Source organism: Hyposmocoma kahamanoa, unplaced genomic scaffold (assembly GCF_003589595.1).
Source record: "Hyposmocoma kahamanoa isolate Upper Pololo Valley unplaced genomic scaffold, ASM358959v1 227, whole genome shotgun sequence".
Classification (NCBI taxonomy): domain Eukaryota; kingdom Metazoa; phylum Arthropoda; class Insecta; order Lepidoptera; family Cosmopterigidae; genus Hyposmocoma; species Hyposmocoma kahamanoa.
Window position 1 is genome coordinate 147,113 of NW_020653746.1, and position 12,517 is coordinate 159,629.

A 12,517-nucleotide genomic window follows, 5' to 3' on the forward strand; every position below is an offset into this window, starting at 1 on the left:
TTTTAATACATGGTTTTCAAATTAAATTACGCATGTAAATTTCGAGGTGCCCGGATCTCTAGGATCTCTGCTTGAAGATCAAACTATTTGGCTACCACAGCCAATGGAGAACCATCATATCCTATTAATATAAGTCCCGAACTTAGAACAGGTTATGATGGTTTCAAACGAACCCACGAACATTTGTACATACTAAAAATTATATTGCTGTATAAATCATAATGTCCTGTACTTTCTTCTAAAACAAATTAATATTATATTGCGAGGCGTGGTGATGATAGATGGAGTAAAGCGACAAGCGAATAGTACCCAAGGAGTGGTTACAGAAACAAGAGACGTCCTGCAGCGAGACTAATCGATTACACCGTCAAACTTGCGGGCTGTTAATGAGTGAGGCTGGGGCAAGTTCGTGATGGATGGCACAAACTACGAGAGGCCTATACACAATAGTGGGAGAAGTCGTTGATGATATATATGTATATATAAAAACGATTAGTTCTGTGTAACGTTTAGGTTGTCGGGTTTCTCTCAGAGACAAGTTTAAGGAGACTGTTATCATGACTGCGGCATCACAGTACGCTTAAGAATATAATTAATTTCATTAAGACTGAAGATATCCATAATATTAACTTTAGAGCTAAATCCAAACTCATGGTTTCGTTTAGCCAAGGCAAACGACTCTTTTATGGGGAACTGTATACGTTTTTACAATTAATTTTCTACATTTAAAAACTACATTAAAAATATTTTAATTGAAAAGTCATATTACAAAATTGAAGATCACGTGTTAGATAAAGGTGTTTATACAGACGACACGGCTCTAGATTCCACACTAAAGTGTATTCCATAGCATTTAAGTTTATTTGAAAAGAGCAATTCCTAGAGTTTCCTGCTCGTTCTTCTTTGGGAGGTCAAAATGACGCTTTCAAGTGTAAACATTCTACCTATGGAATAAAAGATTATTTGACGGAGGATTTTTTTTTTAACACAGTTCCATCGACGACATTATCATCACTTTCCTTGAAGTGAGATGGAGGTCAAATGCGCACCTAATTTAACCATAATAAAAATATTTATTTATTTATTGTAAATATTACACGGTATTACAATTAAGAAACTAATGTATCGTGATACTAAGATAATTGACAGACAACAATAAGGAAAACAGAGAAAAAACGTAATAAAACACAGGATACCTTTACATGCATCACTTCACAGAATAACAACACAATCACAGCCGCCCATCCCCATGCAAGCAAGGAGATCTACTCTGGTGCCAACGCCAAAAGTTCGTTGAGCAAAGTGATGTGAATATAGGTACTTTGTTAAACGACCGAAACTAACTAACTTGAATACCCCGGTACGCTCCTCATCATCAAATGATGACACACGGGAAACTAAATATAATATGAACGATGAAGAGATCTCAAAATGTGACCATCCAGTTTACACTCATAAAGAATGTTATATATAGATTTATGCTCTACATTAGTATCTTTTGTTTTTGTTTAAATATGGAACAAAATTAACAATAGCTGTTACTTTGTTATCCTGCTATTTCCTACTTGTCCCTCACTAAAATGAAGACGTCATTGCAATAATAATTAAATAGTACTCCAAGACTCCAGTGCCATTAACATAAAAAAAGTATCTACTATAAAAATATAGGCAATCAGCTGTTTTATTTAAATTCTATTCGATATTTAAATTCAAATCTCTTTGACGGTTGCAGTTTTTCTTTACAGACCAGTTCTTTAATGGCTTGTTCACTAACATAAATGTACACAAAAAAATAATTAAACAGAATTATAATACTATTTTTTTATTCAAGATATTATAAGTTGTACCCACAGACTATTAATATGTATTAATGTCTAGATATTTCAAATAAATAAAAGATTTTCCATTAATCATAACTTAGGTAGGTGTAGCAATCGGCCTGGCAAAAAAAATGTAATTTAACTAGCACTCATACGCTCCTACGATCTCCGGGAATTTCCATAATATTCTTAATTAATAACAATCATGTCAGAGAAGCCGTGGTAGCCTAACCTACCGCCTTTCAAGCAGACGCCGCGAGTTCGAATCCGGGCTTTCTCGGCATTCATGTGCGAAATTTTCGGTGAAGCAAAGAATGCAATGATGAAACTGCACGTGGAAGAAGGTTCACAACCCACGGAAAACCTGTGAAGTCTCCAATCAGCATGGTTTACTACGTTCCAGTGCTGGTGAAATTACACGTACCTGGGGTCTTGTCAACTTATGTCTCAGGGTGATGATGGACGCAGCGGAAGGGCCCATCAGCTCTTTGTATTTAAATCTGATTGGGTATCATTAAAGAAAACCCCACCGAAACCATGACATTTCCGTTTTTCTCGGCCGTAGTCGGTTAAAAATGCAAACTGCAGTCATCAGCTGATAATAGACTATTTTATTTCAAATTTTTAACAAGAGTTTGTACGTACCTGTTTCTATAGTGTTGTTTATGTATACTAAATTCTTAAAACAAACGCAGTTAAATTTGAACTCTATTTATTAACAGTAAGAGTTACTTTCGCTTTTTGTAGTTTTTAACCGACGGCCGGGAACGAGATTTGCTTCCCATATGATTTTTGTAATGACATTCCTTTCACGAAAACACTAAATAAACTCTATCTTATTAGCAGAAAGTAAAGTTTAAAATGCAATAACGTTGGGCAAAGACAGTCATTCCAGTTAGGGAGGGGAAGCGACGTGCAGCGCGGGAGTGGCCAGAGTTGCCAGTTTTTTAATAATATTTTTTTCCATATTTGTAACGGTTTTTGTAAGATACAAATAAAATTGGTTAATAAAATGATATTTTACGTCTAGGTGTTTTTTCTTTATAAAAAGTAAATTGGCGTGTTTGAAAAATCTGCGTAGCTAGTAGAAATTCACAGTGTAAATATCCAAATGAGAGACAGATCCCTAAATAATAAAACATCAACGAAAACCTCAAAAACAAATTTTTTTTAAGTTTTTTAAAAGTCACAATGTTTGAACACCATGATGTCTAATTCTTTTTGTGAAATTACTCCACTAATTTGTAATACGGCTGTGTGAAGAAAAGCTATGGGAATAAAATGAAAGGTTAAGAAAGAAAAATCTAGATTTAAGAAAAGGAGTTAGGAATTAACTTCATCGTTTTTACGAATTTGACAATCTATTTAAACATTTTTCCAACTTTCATAGATTTCTCACAGATAACAATAAGCACATAGAAAAATTCGTAAGGTCTGCTATGTCGTTCTGTGGCTTAGTTGCCATTGCGTCTGGCACTGTTTGCTGGAAGACGTTGCTTTGAATCCAGTCAAATCAAAGTAATTTTTTAGTGCTGGATCTTTATATTAAAAGCCTATTTAATTAAAAAAAACAGTTTTCATACCAAATGTAGCTCTTTTTTTTAAAACAAACCAACTTGTTGGGCTCTTCACAGGTCCTATGGCCACTCAAGACTGACAGAGGTCATATTAAATCATCATCATCGTAGTTGTGTTTTTCTTACGTAAAGTAAAAAGCAAATGAGCTGACGAGCCTCTTGATTGGAGTTAATCATCGTCGCACATGGACATTTGTAGTATCAGAAGAGCTGCCTATACGTTCCCAGTCTTTCAGAGCCCTGTTGATGCGCATTTTGAAGAACCCCATGTCGTAGAGCAAAGAAAATACTTCAGAAAGATCATTCCACATCTTGCAGATTCGAGGAAGGAATGAACGAATGGTTTTACAATGTCTGGCATCTAAGATGTGGGGATGGGCTTTATTCCTTTGGCGAGAGGTGCAATGGTGGAAACGAGACAGTGGCACCAGTTTAAAAGTTCATCTGAGCACTTCCTATTATAAAGGCGGTAGAACACAAGCAGAGAACCAACGTCTCTCCGTAGACTAATGGACTCGAAATCGTCTATGACTTTTACAAGGTAATTATTTTAATTATCAGAACAAAAAAATTATAAGTGCCTTCTAAAACGTGTCTAACTTGAATTTATTTGTTTTAACTGCCTCCGTGGCCGAACCATTACTGCTCCCGGCCCGGGAATCGAACCCGGGACCTCAGAGATGGCGACACCACGAAAACCGATGTTCAAGCCACGCCATCATGGAGGTCATTAAATACAAAAACATTTATTATTGCACACCAAAACCCATACAAAGAGACAACTTGTACGTAGTGGAGGTAGCTAGGGCAGGAATTTCCACAGAACACGAGAATCTTTCACTTTGGATTTCATATTCCATTTAACATCAGAGCAAGCGAAATCAGCTAGTTACGTAAAAAAGATAACTAACTATAGACATCTCTCCTAGGCAACCTCATTTCTTTGTTAAATAAAGTAATTTTGCATAAAAAAACTTTAAATTTAACGTAGTTTTGTGAAAAACAACACGTTTGGCATTTGCGTTGAGAACAGTATCCTACAATAAAGTAGGAACATTCCAAAGCTGACAACACAGGATCTCAAGGGTGGCCGGGCAGCGAGCGAGACCGAGACGGCTAGGGGAAGCAGGGGGAATTAGAATTTAAAATTTAGTCGCCGACGAACCGCTGAAAGCGACGGATCGCCGCGCGCGTGCGTAATAAACAACCAATCAGCTGAGAGAGAATCAAAAAGACTGAATTACAAAATGGACTTGGCCCTGTGAATGTTTATTTGTGTTTTTATTGCGAACTATATTTTGTGATTGTCAAAATGTGGGGCGAAAGCAGCAAGAACTGCGAAATCAACTGCCAGTGCTCCGAGTAAGTTTTTTTTTAATATAAACTTTTTCATCGCCAAATATCTTTTGTTTCTTTTTTTTAGTTATTCAAAATTAGAACAGGATGTACGTTTAAAAAATATAACGTCTGACGTCCGATTTATGTCGAAAATGTAGTAATTTAGAAAACTGAATTTACTCGTAATTATATTTTTATTCCGTGTTTATTATTATCGTATTTAATTTCTAAAATACGTACTATAATTAGGAAAATGCTTTCCGCTCTAATTATATAAATAAGGATAAAAACATCTAGGAGTGGTTAACGGTTTTTCTTTGGAAGAAAACTCGTAGGCTAGGGCTTTATGTAAATTATAATTTGCTCCATGAAGTCCCAATTAAATAAAAAAAACCTTCTTGATTGAATTTAACAAAATTTTAGTACAATAGAGCTCCTTGTGAAAGACTGCCATCTTACCTATTTCTGCCGCCAAGCCGTAATGTGAACATACTGCGTTCCGGTTTTGAAGGGTGCTGGGGAAATTAGAGACACATGGGACTTGTCAAGGTGACAGGCGCAGTGGCAGTGCCACTCAAATCTGTGATATACAAAACTTTTGTTCCAACAATCTTTAGAGAAAAATTTAAAAGAACAAAAAGTGTTCTATTTCTAATTAACCCAAAATAAGCATTTTAAAACAGAATTTTAAAACAAATACTGAAAATTATTGATAACTCGTGTTAGCCCTATGGTTTGACTGAGCCTCTCAAACAGAGGCCGTGGGATCGAATCCCGGAGCGCAGGTCTGAGTTTCTCGGAATATATGTACGAAATTTAATTTGAAATATACCATGAGCTCGTCGGACGTCGAATAAGGTTCGCAATCCTCGGGAAAGCTATGGCCTTAAACTCTTGCCTGAGAGAAGATCCGTGAGACAATGGGTTGATGATGAAAGCAAAAGGGTCTACTTTATAACTCGGAGGCGAAAATACCCAAGACAGGGCCTATGATTATGCGTGCAATGTTCCGAAACCCTCGTTCAGCAGTGGGGTGTTAATTAATAATAGTTTTTCAATGTCGTAAACGTTATAAAACTTGTTAGTTACGTCAGCTATTTAACCTTGTACCTACCATCGATAAGGTTGTTGAACCTTTTTTTTAAGGAAGCAAGGATGTTATTTTTGTAAATCCTTCTTTACTAATTCGCTTTAACGTTTTGATGTTTAATAAGGTATATATAACTAAGTTATTTTAAATTTGAAAATAAAACTAATATTTTTTTATTCTAAATCTTTTTAATTGACACCATGTAAATACGTTTTTTGTTTATAGGTTGTCAATATAATTTACTAATTTGTTTATCATAAAAACATGAAAAATCTGCGTTTTGTGGTCAGAATGTTAAGCAAACACAATTGTTCGGGTTTCTCTTTCAAATCAATAATTATATTTCAACCGAAAGCCTATAAATTGATAACATTGAACTTGGAAATATGTACATTTGCGATTTTATGTAAATACGCTATGTAACTATGCAAATATCACTGTGGTAGCCACAAAAGCAACTTTCTGGGGTATAGATCTGCTCTTTTCTACATACCTACTTGCTGTACAGAAACCAATTTTGTCAAACGAGCATGTTGATTTTCCGATCCGATAGGGTGTCTCGAAATCAGATGGGTTTACAAGCGAGAAGATGAACCTGGTTCCTAAACCTTTCTAATTTGTGAGTTAAATCAACTATAGTTCCGATTAGAAATGTCACAAGTTTTCGATCGGCCAGATCAATCAAAATCAAGCGGCAGAAACAGAATCTTTTAGAAAATTTACTACATAGTGTTATTTAAATAAAATAATTGAAGAGTTTTGTTTTATAATTTATGCGTTGTCTTCATTTGTACTTCTTTTTGATGGAATAGACAGGAACATAAATAATTCTTAGGGTACCGGCACGCTATGATGGCCGTTTTGACATTTGTTAAGCCAATTGTCAATAGTGACGTGCAGTAAAATTTAAGATTTGTTTCTCGAAATTCGAAATTTTTAATAATGAGATCTAATTCGATCGTCACTTATGGGATCGCTGGCCAGCACAACTTCTACCTCCGGCACACCCGCGTCAAAGCTCAATGCAAAACAAAGCAGTTTCGAATTGACGATATATTAAGTAAACATTTTTATTTTCGTTTAATTAACAACACTAGTTATACATCTAAAAACTTATAGATGCGACTCGCACTTGATGGTATTTTTTTCGATAATGAATTGGATTTGACGTCACTATTTTAATGTGTCAAAACGGCCATCATAGCGTGTCGGTACTGTAGTTACAATTAGTCGCGTCAGTTTAAAAAAAGAACATAATGACAGTTACATATTTTACGCGCGAAAATCTCACATTCCTAAACGAAAGTGAAGGTATCTTTCTTATCGAACGTTTTTAACGTATAAATGATAGATTTTGCATTGATTTTAAACTTTCTTCCTAACACGGTAAGGCTTACACTATCTTGACATGTTAAGCATGATGTCATTTCGCCATTATAAATGCGCTAGAGCGATTTCCGGTGCTTGTAAACTGGTTAATAATATAAACGCGTAAAGATTAGAATACGAATGTGCTGTTTGCACAGATGTGAAGTGGACGTCCACTGCTGGACACAGACCTCCCAAAGACTAATGAATGAGCTTCATCAGTCTGTCTGATTAAGTCGATTTTGAATCGCCTCAGTTGTGTGTATTTTTATAACAAAAGCGACACTTTAGTAAAAAACCGACCTCAAAAGTACGTGGAATTACATATAATTACCAAGTTTTATTGAAATCGGGGACCGGAAAGTGCGCAAACCCGGATTCATCCCCTAGTTCGCCACTATACGGGACTTGAAACAGGAGATAATAAAAATCGGTTCTCAGTACTCACAGTATATCGAGAGAAAAACGCCTTGAATTGGAGAATAGCAAAATCAATCATTCAAATAATTGCTCCTTACAATAAAATTTAGGCGCTATTTATAAAAATAAATCTTCATGCGTGAACAGCCTCTCCAAATCTTAGAGGTGTATGATTTTCTCCAAAATTAAATGGGACCACTATGGCGGTACCCTCTTTGCAACAAACACATCCAAAAAAAAACATACGGTCGAATTGAGAACCTCCTTCTTTTTTTAAAGTTGGCTAAAAAGGTAATTTTCTCCAAATTTCAATGCGACCACACTGAGTTACCCCGTTTCCAATAAAAAAAGAATCATCGAAACGGCTTCACAAATGTCAGACTAAATGTGTAACATGGCACAAAAAAAATACAGTCGAATTCAGAAACTTCTCCATTTTAAGTTCTGTTAAAAATGTAAAAAGAAACGCCTTTATAACAGCCATAGACAAAATGACGAGATCGCAATTTCATTACTTTCAAATCAATGTGTAAATACCAAATGTTAGTGCATGTTTGTGAATGAAAAAACAAGCTATTGATAAAGCCTGTGCGTCACTTATGTAGAATACTTTATCGGCAAAATGAGCAGTTTAAATTAATTTACTGTTTTTGAATGTGGGTTAATTTGATAAGTTTAACGCATCGTACATTGAACACAATAATGCTTATAAAGCTAGTTTTAGAAAAAGGAATCAGTTAGTTCGTTTGCAAACATTGTTAGCTGAAGTACAGGGCCTCAAATGCAGGATTTTGTACGTTTATATATTTATATAATTGCTAGCCATCGAGTATATAACCAGAAATAGAGACGAAATTTCATTTAATTTGTTTGAAAACTATTCTGCCAAATCATTACGGCGACAACTGCGCTCCGATTGACCAGCCCGAATTGAGCTTAGCTATAATGGACGAAAATTGCTAGAGATATTATCTTCATTACAATAAATACGGAATATTTTTAGAATATACGGAGACACAGGTCTGTTGTTGGCGCTGTACTATTTCAGCTTTCTAATTTGTTGATATTTAAAAGTGGCATAAGGCCCATTTGCCTGATGAGTTGCCAGGGATAGATGGCAATTATTTCATCTCTATTTCTAGTTATATACTCGATGTGGCTAGACATCGAGCTACTATTCGACTACCGTTGCAATTCTTTGGTATTCTGCTCTTCAGTGGCGAGTCGATGGCACTAATGTACCAGTATATAACGAGATAAAACTGAAGATATTCATTGCAATTTCCTTGGTAGTTTTAGTAAGGTAACATCTATCGTTAGCGATTGTCAGTCACTGACACTCTATTGGGACTTACCTGCCATTGCAACTAGATGCGCTTTTGATAATAATAAAGTTTTATTCAAGTAAGCCTGACTCACAAGCACTTTTGAACAGTCAAAATCACGCAAGGGATTATAAAGAAAGACAAGTTTCTGAGCGTCCGATGTTTGTATTAATAATTATAACAAACTAGTGGAGCAATTTCACAAAAAATAATTGAATATCAATTCAATAAAAATTGAAATAGTGATCAGCACAGAGTACTAAAAAAACCGACCTCAAAAGTACGTGGAATTACGTCTATTTGGTAAGTTGATTTTCTTCAAAATAAAATAGGACCACTATGGAAGTACCCCCTTTCCAACAAAAAAAGAATCATGAAAATCGGTTCACAAATACCGGAGTTATCGCGTAACATACATACAAAAAAAAACATACAGACGAATTGAGAACCTCCTCCTTTTTTAAAGTCGGTTAAAAAGACAAGTCAAGTATAAAATAGAACAACTCATAATTGTAAGTAGGCAACAAAACGATATAATATTAACTCCACGCATTTTTATCGTTCATGTACTCATCAACAGTACAGTACCCTTTGCCAGAAGTTTATTTTTAACCATCGAGTATATAACCAGAAATAGACATGAAATGTCATTTAATTTGTTTGAAAACTATTCTGCCATAACGATACTGCGACAACTGCGCTCCGATTGGTTAGCCCGAGTTCGAAACAATTGACGGGTGTCGTCAATTGTTTCACTTCAAATCGACCAGTTAACCTGAGCTTTGCTATAATGGACGAAATTAATTCCATTTGTTCTGTAATTAGACGCTTTGCTGTTTTCCCCCACACCAGCGAATGGAACAGCACGGCATTGTTAGAGATATTATCTTTATTACAATAAATACAGAATATTTTTGGAATATACGGAGACGTACACACAGGTCAGTAGTTGGCGTGTCTATATTTCAGTGCGAACGAGAGTTGATATGCATAAGAGCTGTATCGCTAATATGTTACCAGGAATATATGGCCCTTATTTCGTCTCTATTTCTGGTTATATACTCGTTGCTTTTAACACACGTTTTAAATTTATAAAATGGTAAATATGCAATTTCGGTCGGGATTTTATTGAAATATGTAATACCTTGTCCCATAAAAGAATTACGAACTTTTTGCAATCGGATTTGAGGCATGATTAATTTATCTTTATTTCTAGTATTGCGTTTGTGTATATCGCTGTGTTTCTTAAATACAGTAATATTTTGATGGATATATAAAACACAATTAAAAATCAACTGTGATGCTACCGTTAGAATATTAATTTCTTTGAATTTTTTTTAAGGGAGACCCTGTTTCCCAGTCTAGACCTTACAGCTCTCTTTTGTAAAACAAAAATATGCCCTATGACATTACGCTGTTTAAGTCGCTGTCGAGAAATTTTCTTCATTTGTAAGTTTTCTAATTTTTCTTACAGCATATGCAGCTGAACTGAGCCTCGCTGCTAGGGCTGTAATATGTGGATTCCATTGTAATTTACAATCTATAGTTGATACCTAGGAACACTGTAGATTCAACCAATTCCAACAGATCATTGTTCAATATTATTTATACTGTTTACTCATTTAACATTTGGAAGTGTGATTTTTGTACACTTGGTTTTTTGGCATTAAGTTATAAATTATTAACGGTAAGCCAATGAAGAACCTCTACAAGAGCCTTATTTACGTCGTCAAAATTATTTATATATCTTTTTTAATACCAAAGATACGCCAATTGTAGCTTTTTCATAAAAAAAACTTTTATTTTGCGTGCCTCTTCTGCGTTTTATAAGTGGTGTTTCGACTGTGATCTTGATCTGTTTTGTACTGGTATAGCTGCAGTAAAACAGCGTTTTAACTATAAAAATCTTTGAATGCATGCAATAGCTAACTAACTAGCCTCCATTTGCTAGCAACCCTAGAAAACATTTCTTGCCAGTTAGCGTTACGAACTTGTGGAATTCGCTCCCAGAAACTGTAATCAATGCTCTGACAGTAAATAGTTTCAAAGCTAGACTTGATAAGCATTTTGAAAATTAACAATATACAAGTGCAGTGATATACAAGCATCAGTTCGTAGAGCTGCTAGTGTATTATTTAAATAATAATTATGGATTGCAGGTTTTGTGGTCTAAGTGACCGTCATTTACTTTTGCTATTGATTGTACTTAGTGAGCTCTGGATACGATAGTTGTAGCATCACCTATATTTTTTTGTTAATTTTTATATGTGAGAACTCATCATCAGAACTTGAAAATTTATTTAGTGACTGTTTGTCTGTCAGTTCTCCAGCTAGAAATTAAATAAATAAATCAAATAAAAAGTACCCTCTTTCCAATAAAAAAAGAAACATCAAAATCAGTTCACAAACAAAAACACAATCGAATAGAGAATATTTTTTGAAGTTGATTACATAGAAACAAATGTTAAAAGCTCCAAGTAAAAAGTTAGTTAAAAACAATTGAACCATCCCCGCTTGTAACTCGCTTCACGCAGTCACGTCTTGAACCGTGACGTGCCGTTAACGTATCGAAGTTAACGTTCACTATAATGTTAACACATGGCGTAGTTAATGTAGATACATATGGATTACTGAATTAACCTTACGGTTTAACAGTTGGAAAAATAATATGACGTTTATTGAATATCATGTTTTACTACACTAAAGTACCGGCACGCTATGATGGCAGTTTTGACGTTTGCGCGCTCATCAAGTTTCGTAATAATTCATAACTACGTTGAAGGAGCTAATTGCTATTCATTGTTGTGAATAGTGACGTGCAGTAAAATGTATTACGACCGAAATATATTTACGACCTAACTCGGCATTTGTTTTTCGAATTGGAATTTTTTTTAAATGAAATCTAATACGATCGTCACTTATGGGATCCAGGGCCAGCACAAGTTCTACCTCCGGCAAAGCAGTTTCGAATATTAATGACGGCCTCCGTGGTCGAGTGGCTTGCTCACCGGTTTTCATGGTGTCGCCATCTCCTGGTCCTGGATTCGACCCCGGCCGGGTCAGTGTAGAAAATACTTTCTGTATTGTCTCGGGTCTTGGTGTTTGTGGTACCGTCGTTGTTTCCGATTTCTTTTATTTATTTAAAATTTATTTATTAGTAAGTAAACATTTTTATTTTCGTTTTCTTAATACTTTTTAATCATATCGAGTTTTTAGGTTTTCGCGATTGTTATACATAGGAATGAAACTATTTTTCCGGATTTAAATCGCGTATATTTGTTTTTTCAAACAAACCGACGTTTCGGGCCCTTTACAGGTCTTTTTAATCAGCTATTATAAATCTAAAAACTTATATGATCATCGAGTATAATATAACCATAAATAGAAACGAAATCTTATTTAATTTGTTTGAAAACTAATCTGCCAAATCATTACGGTGACTACTGCGCTCCGATTGGCCAACCCGAATTTGAAACAATTGATGGGTGTCGTCAATTGTTTCACTCCAAATAGATCAGTTTAACTTGAGCTTTGTGGACGAATATTGAAAAATTACATAATTTAATTACCGATGAAATG

At 35.0% G+C, this 12,517-nt stretch overlaps 1 protein-coding gene across 2 annotated transcripts in view; it reads left to right on the forward strand.

Annotated features, from left to right (window-relative positions):
- Positions 1-4,555: 4,555 nt before the first annotated feature.
- The window catches only part of LOC113228337, a 68,735-nt gene continuing 60,773 nt past the window's right edge, over positions 4,556-12,517 (forward strand). For both annotated transcript variants that reach the window (XM_026461603.1, XM_026461604.1), the window contains exon 1: positions 4,556-4,759. In XM_026461603.1, coding sequence (XP_026317388.1) covers positions 4,710-4,759 — 50 coding nt within the window. In that variant the 5' untranslated portion in view covers positions 4,556-4,709. The remainder of the gene's footprint in view (positions 4,760-12,517) is intronic.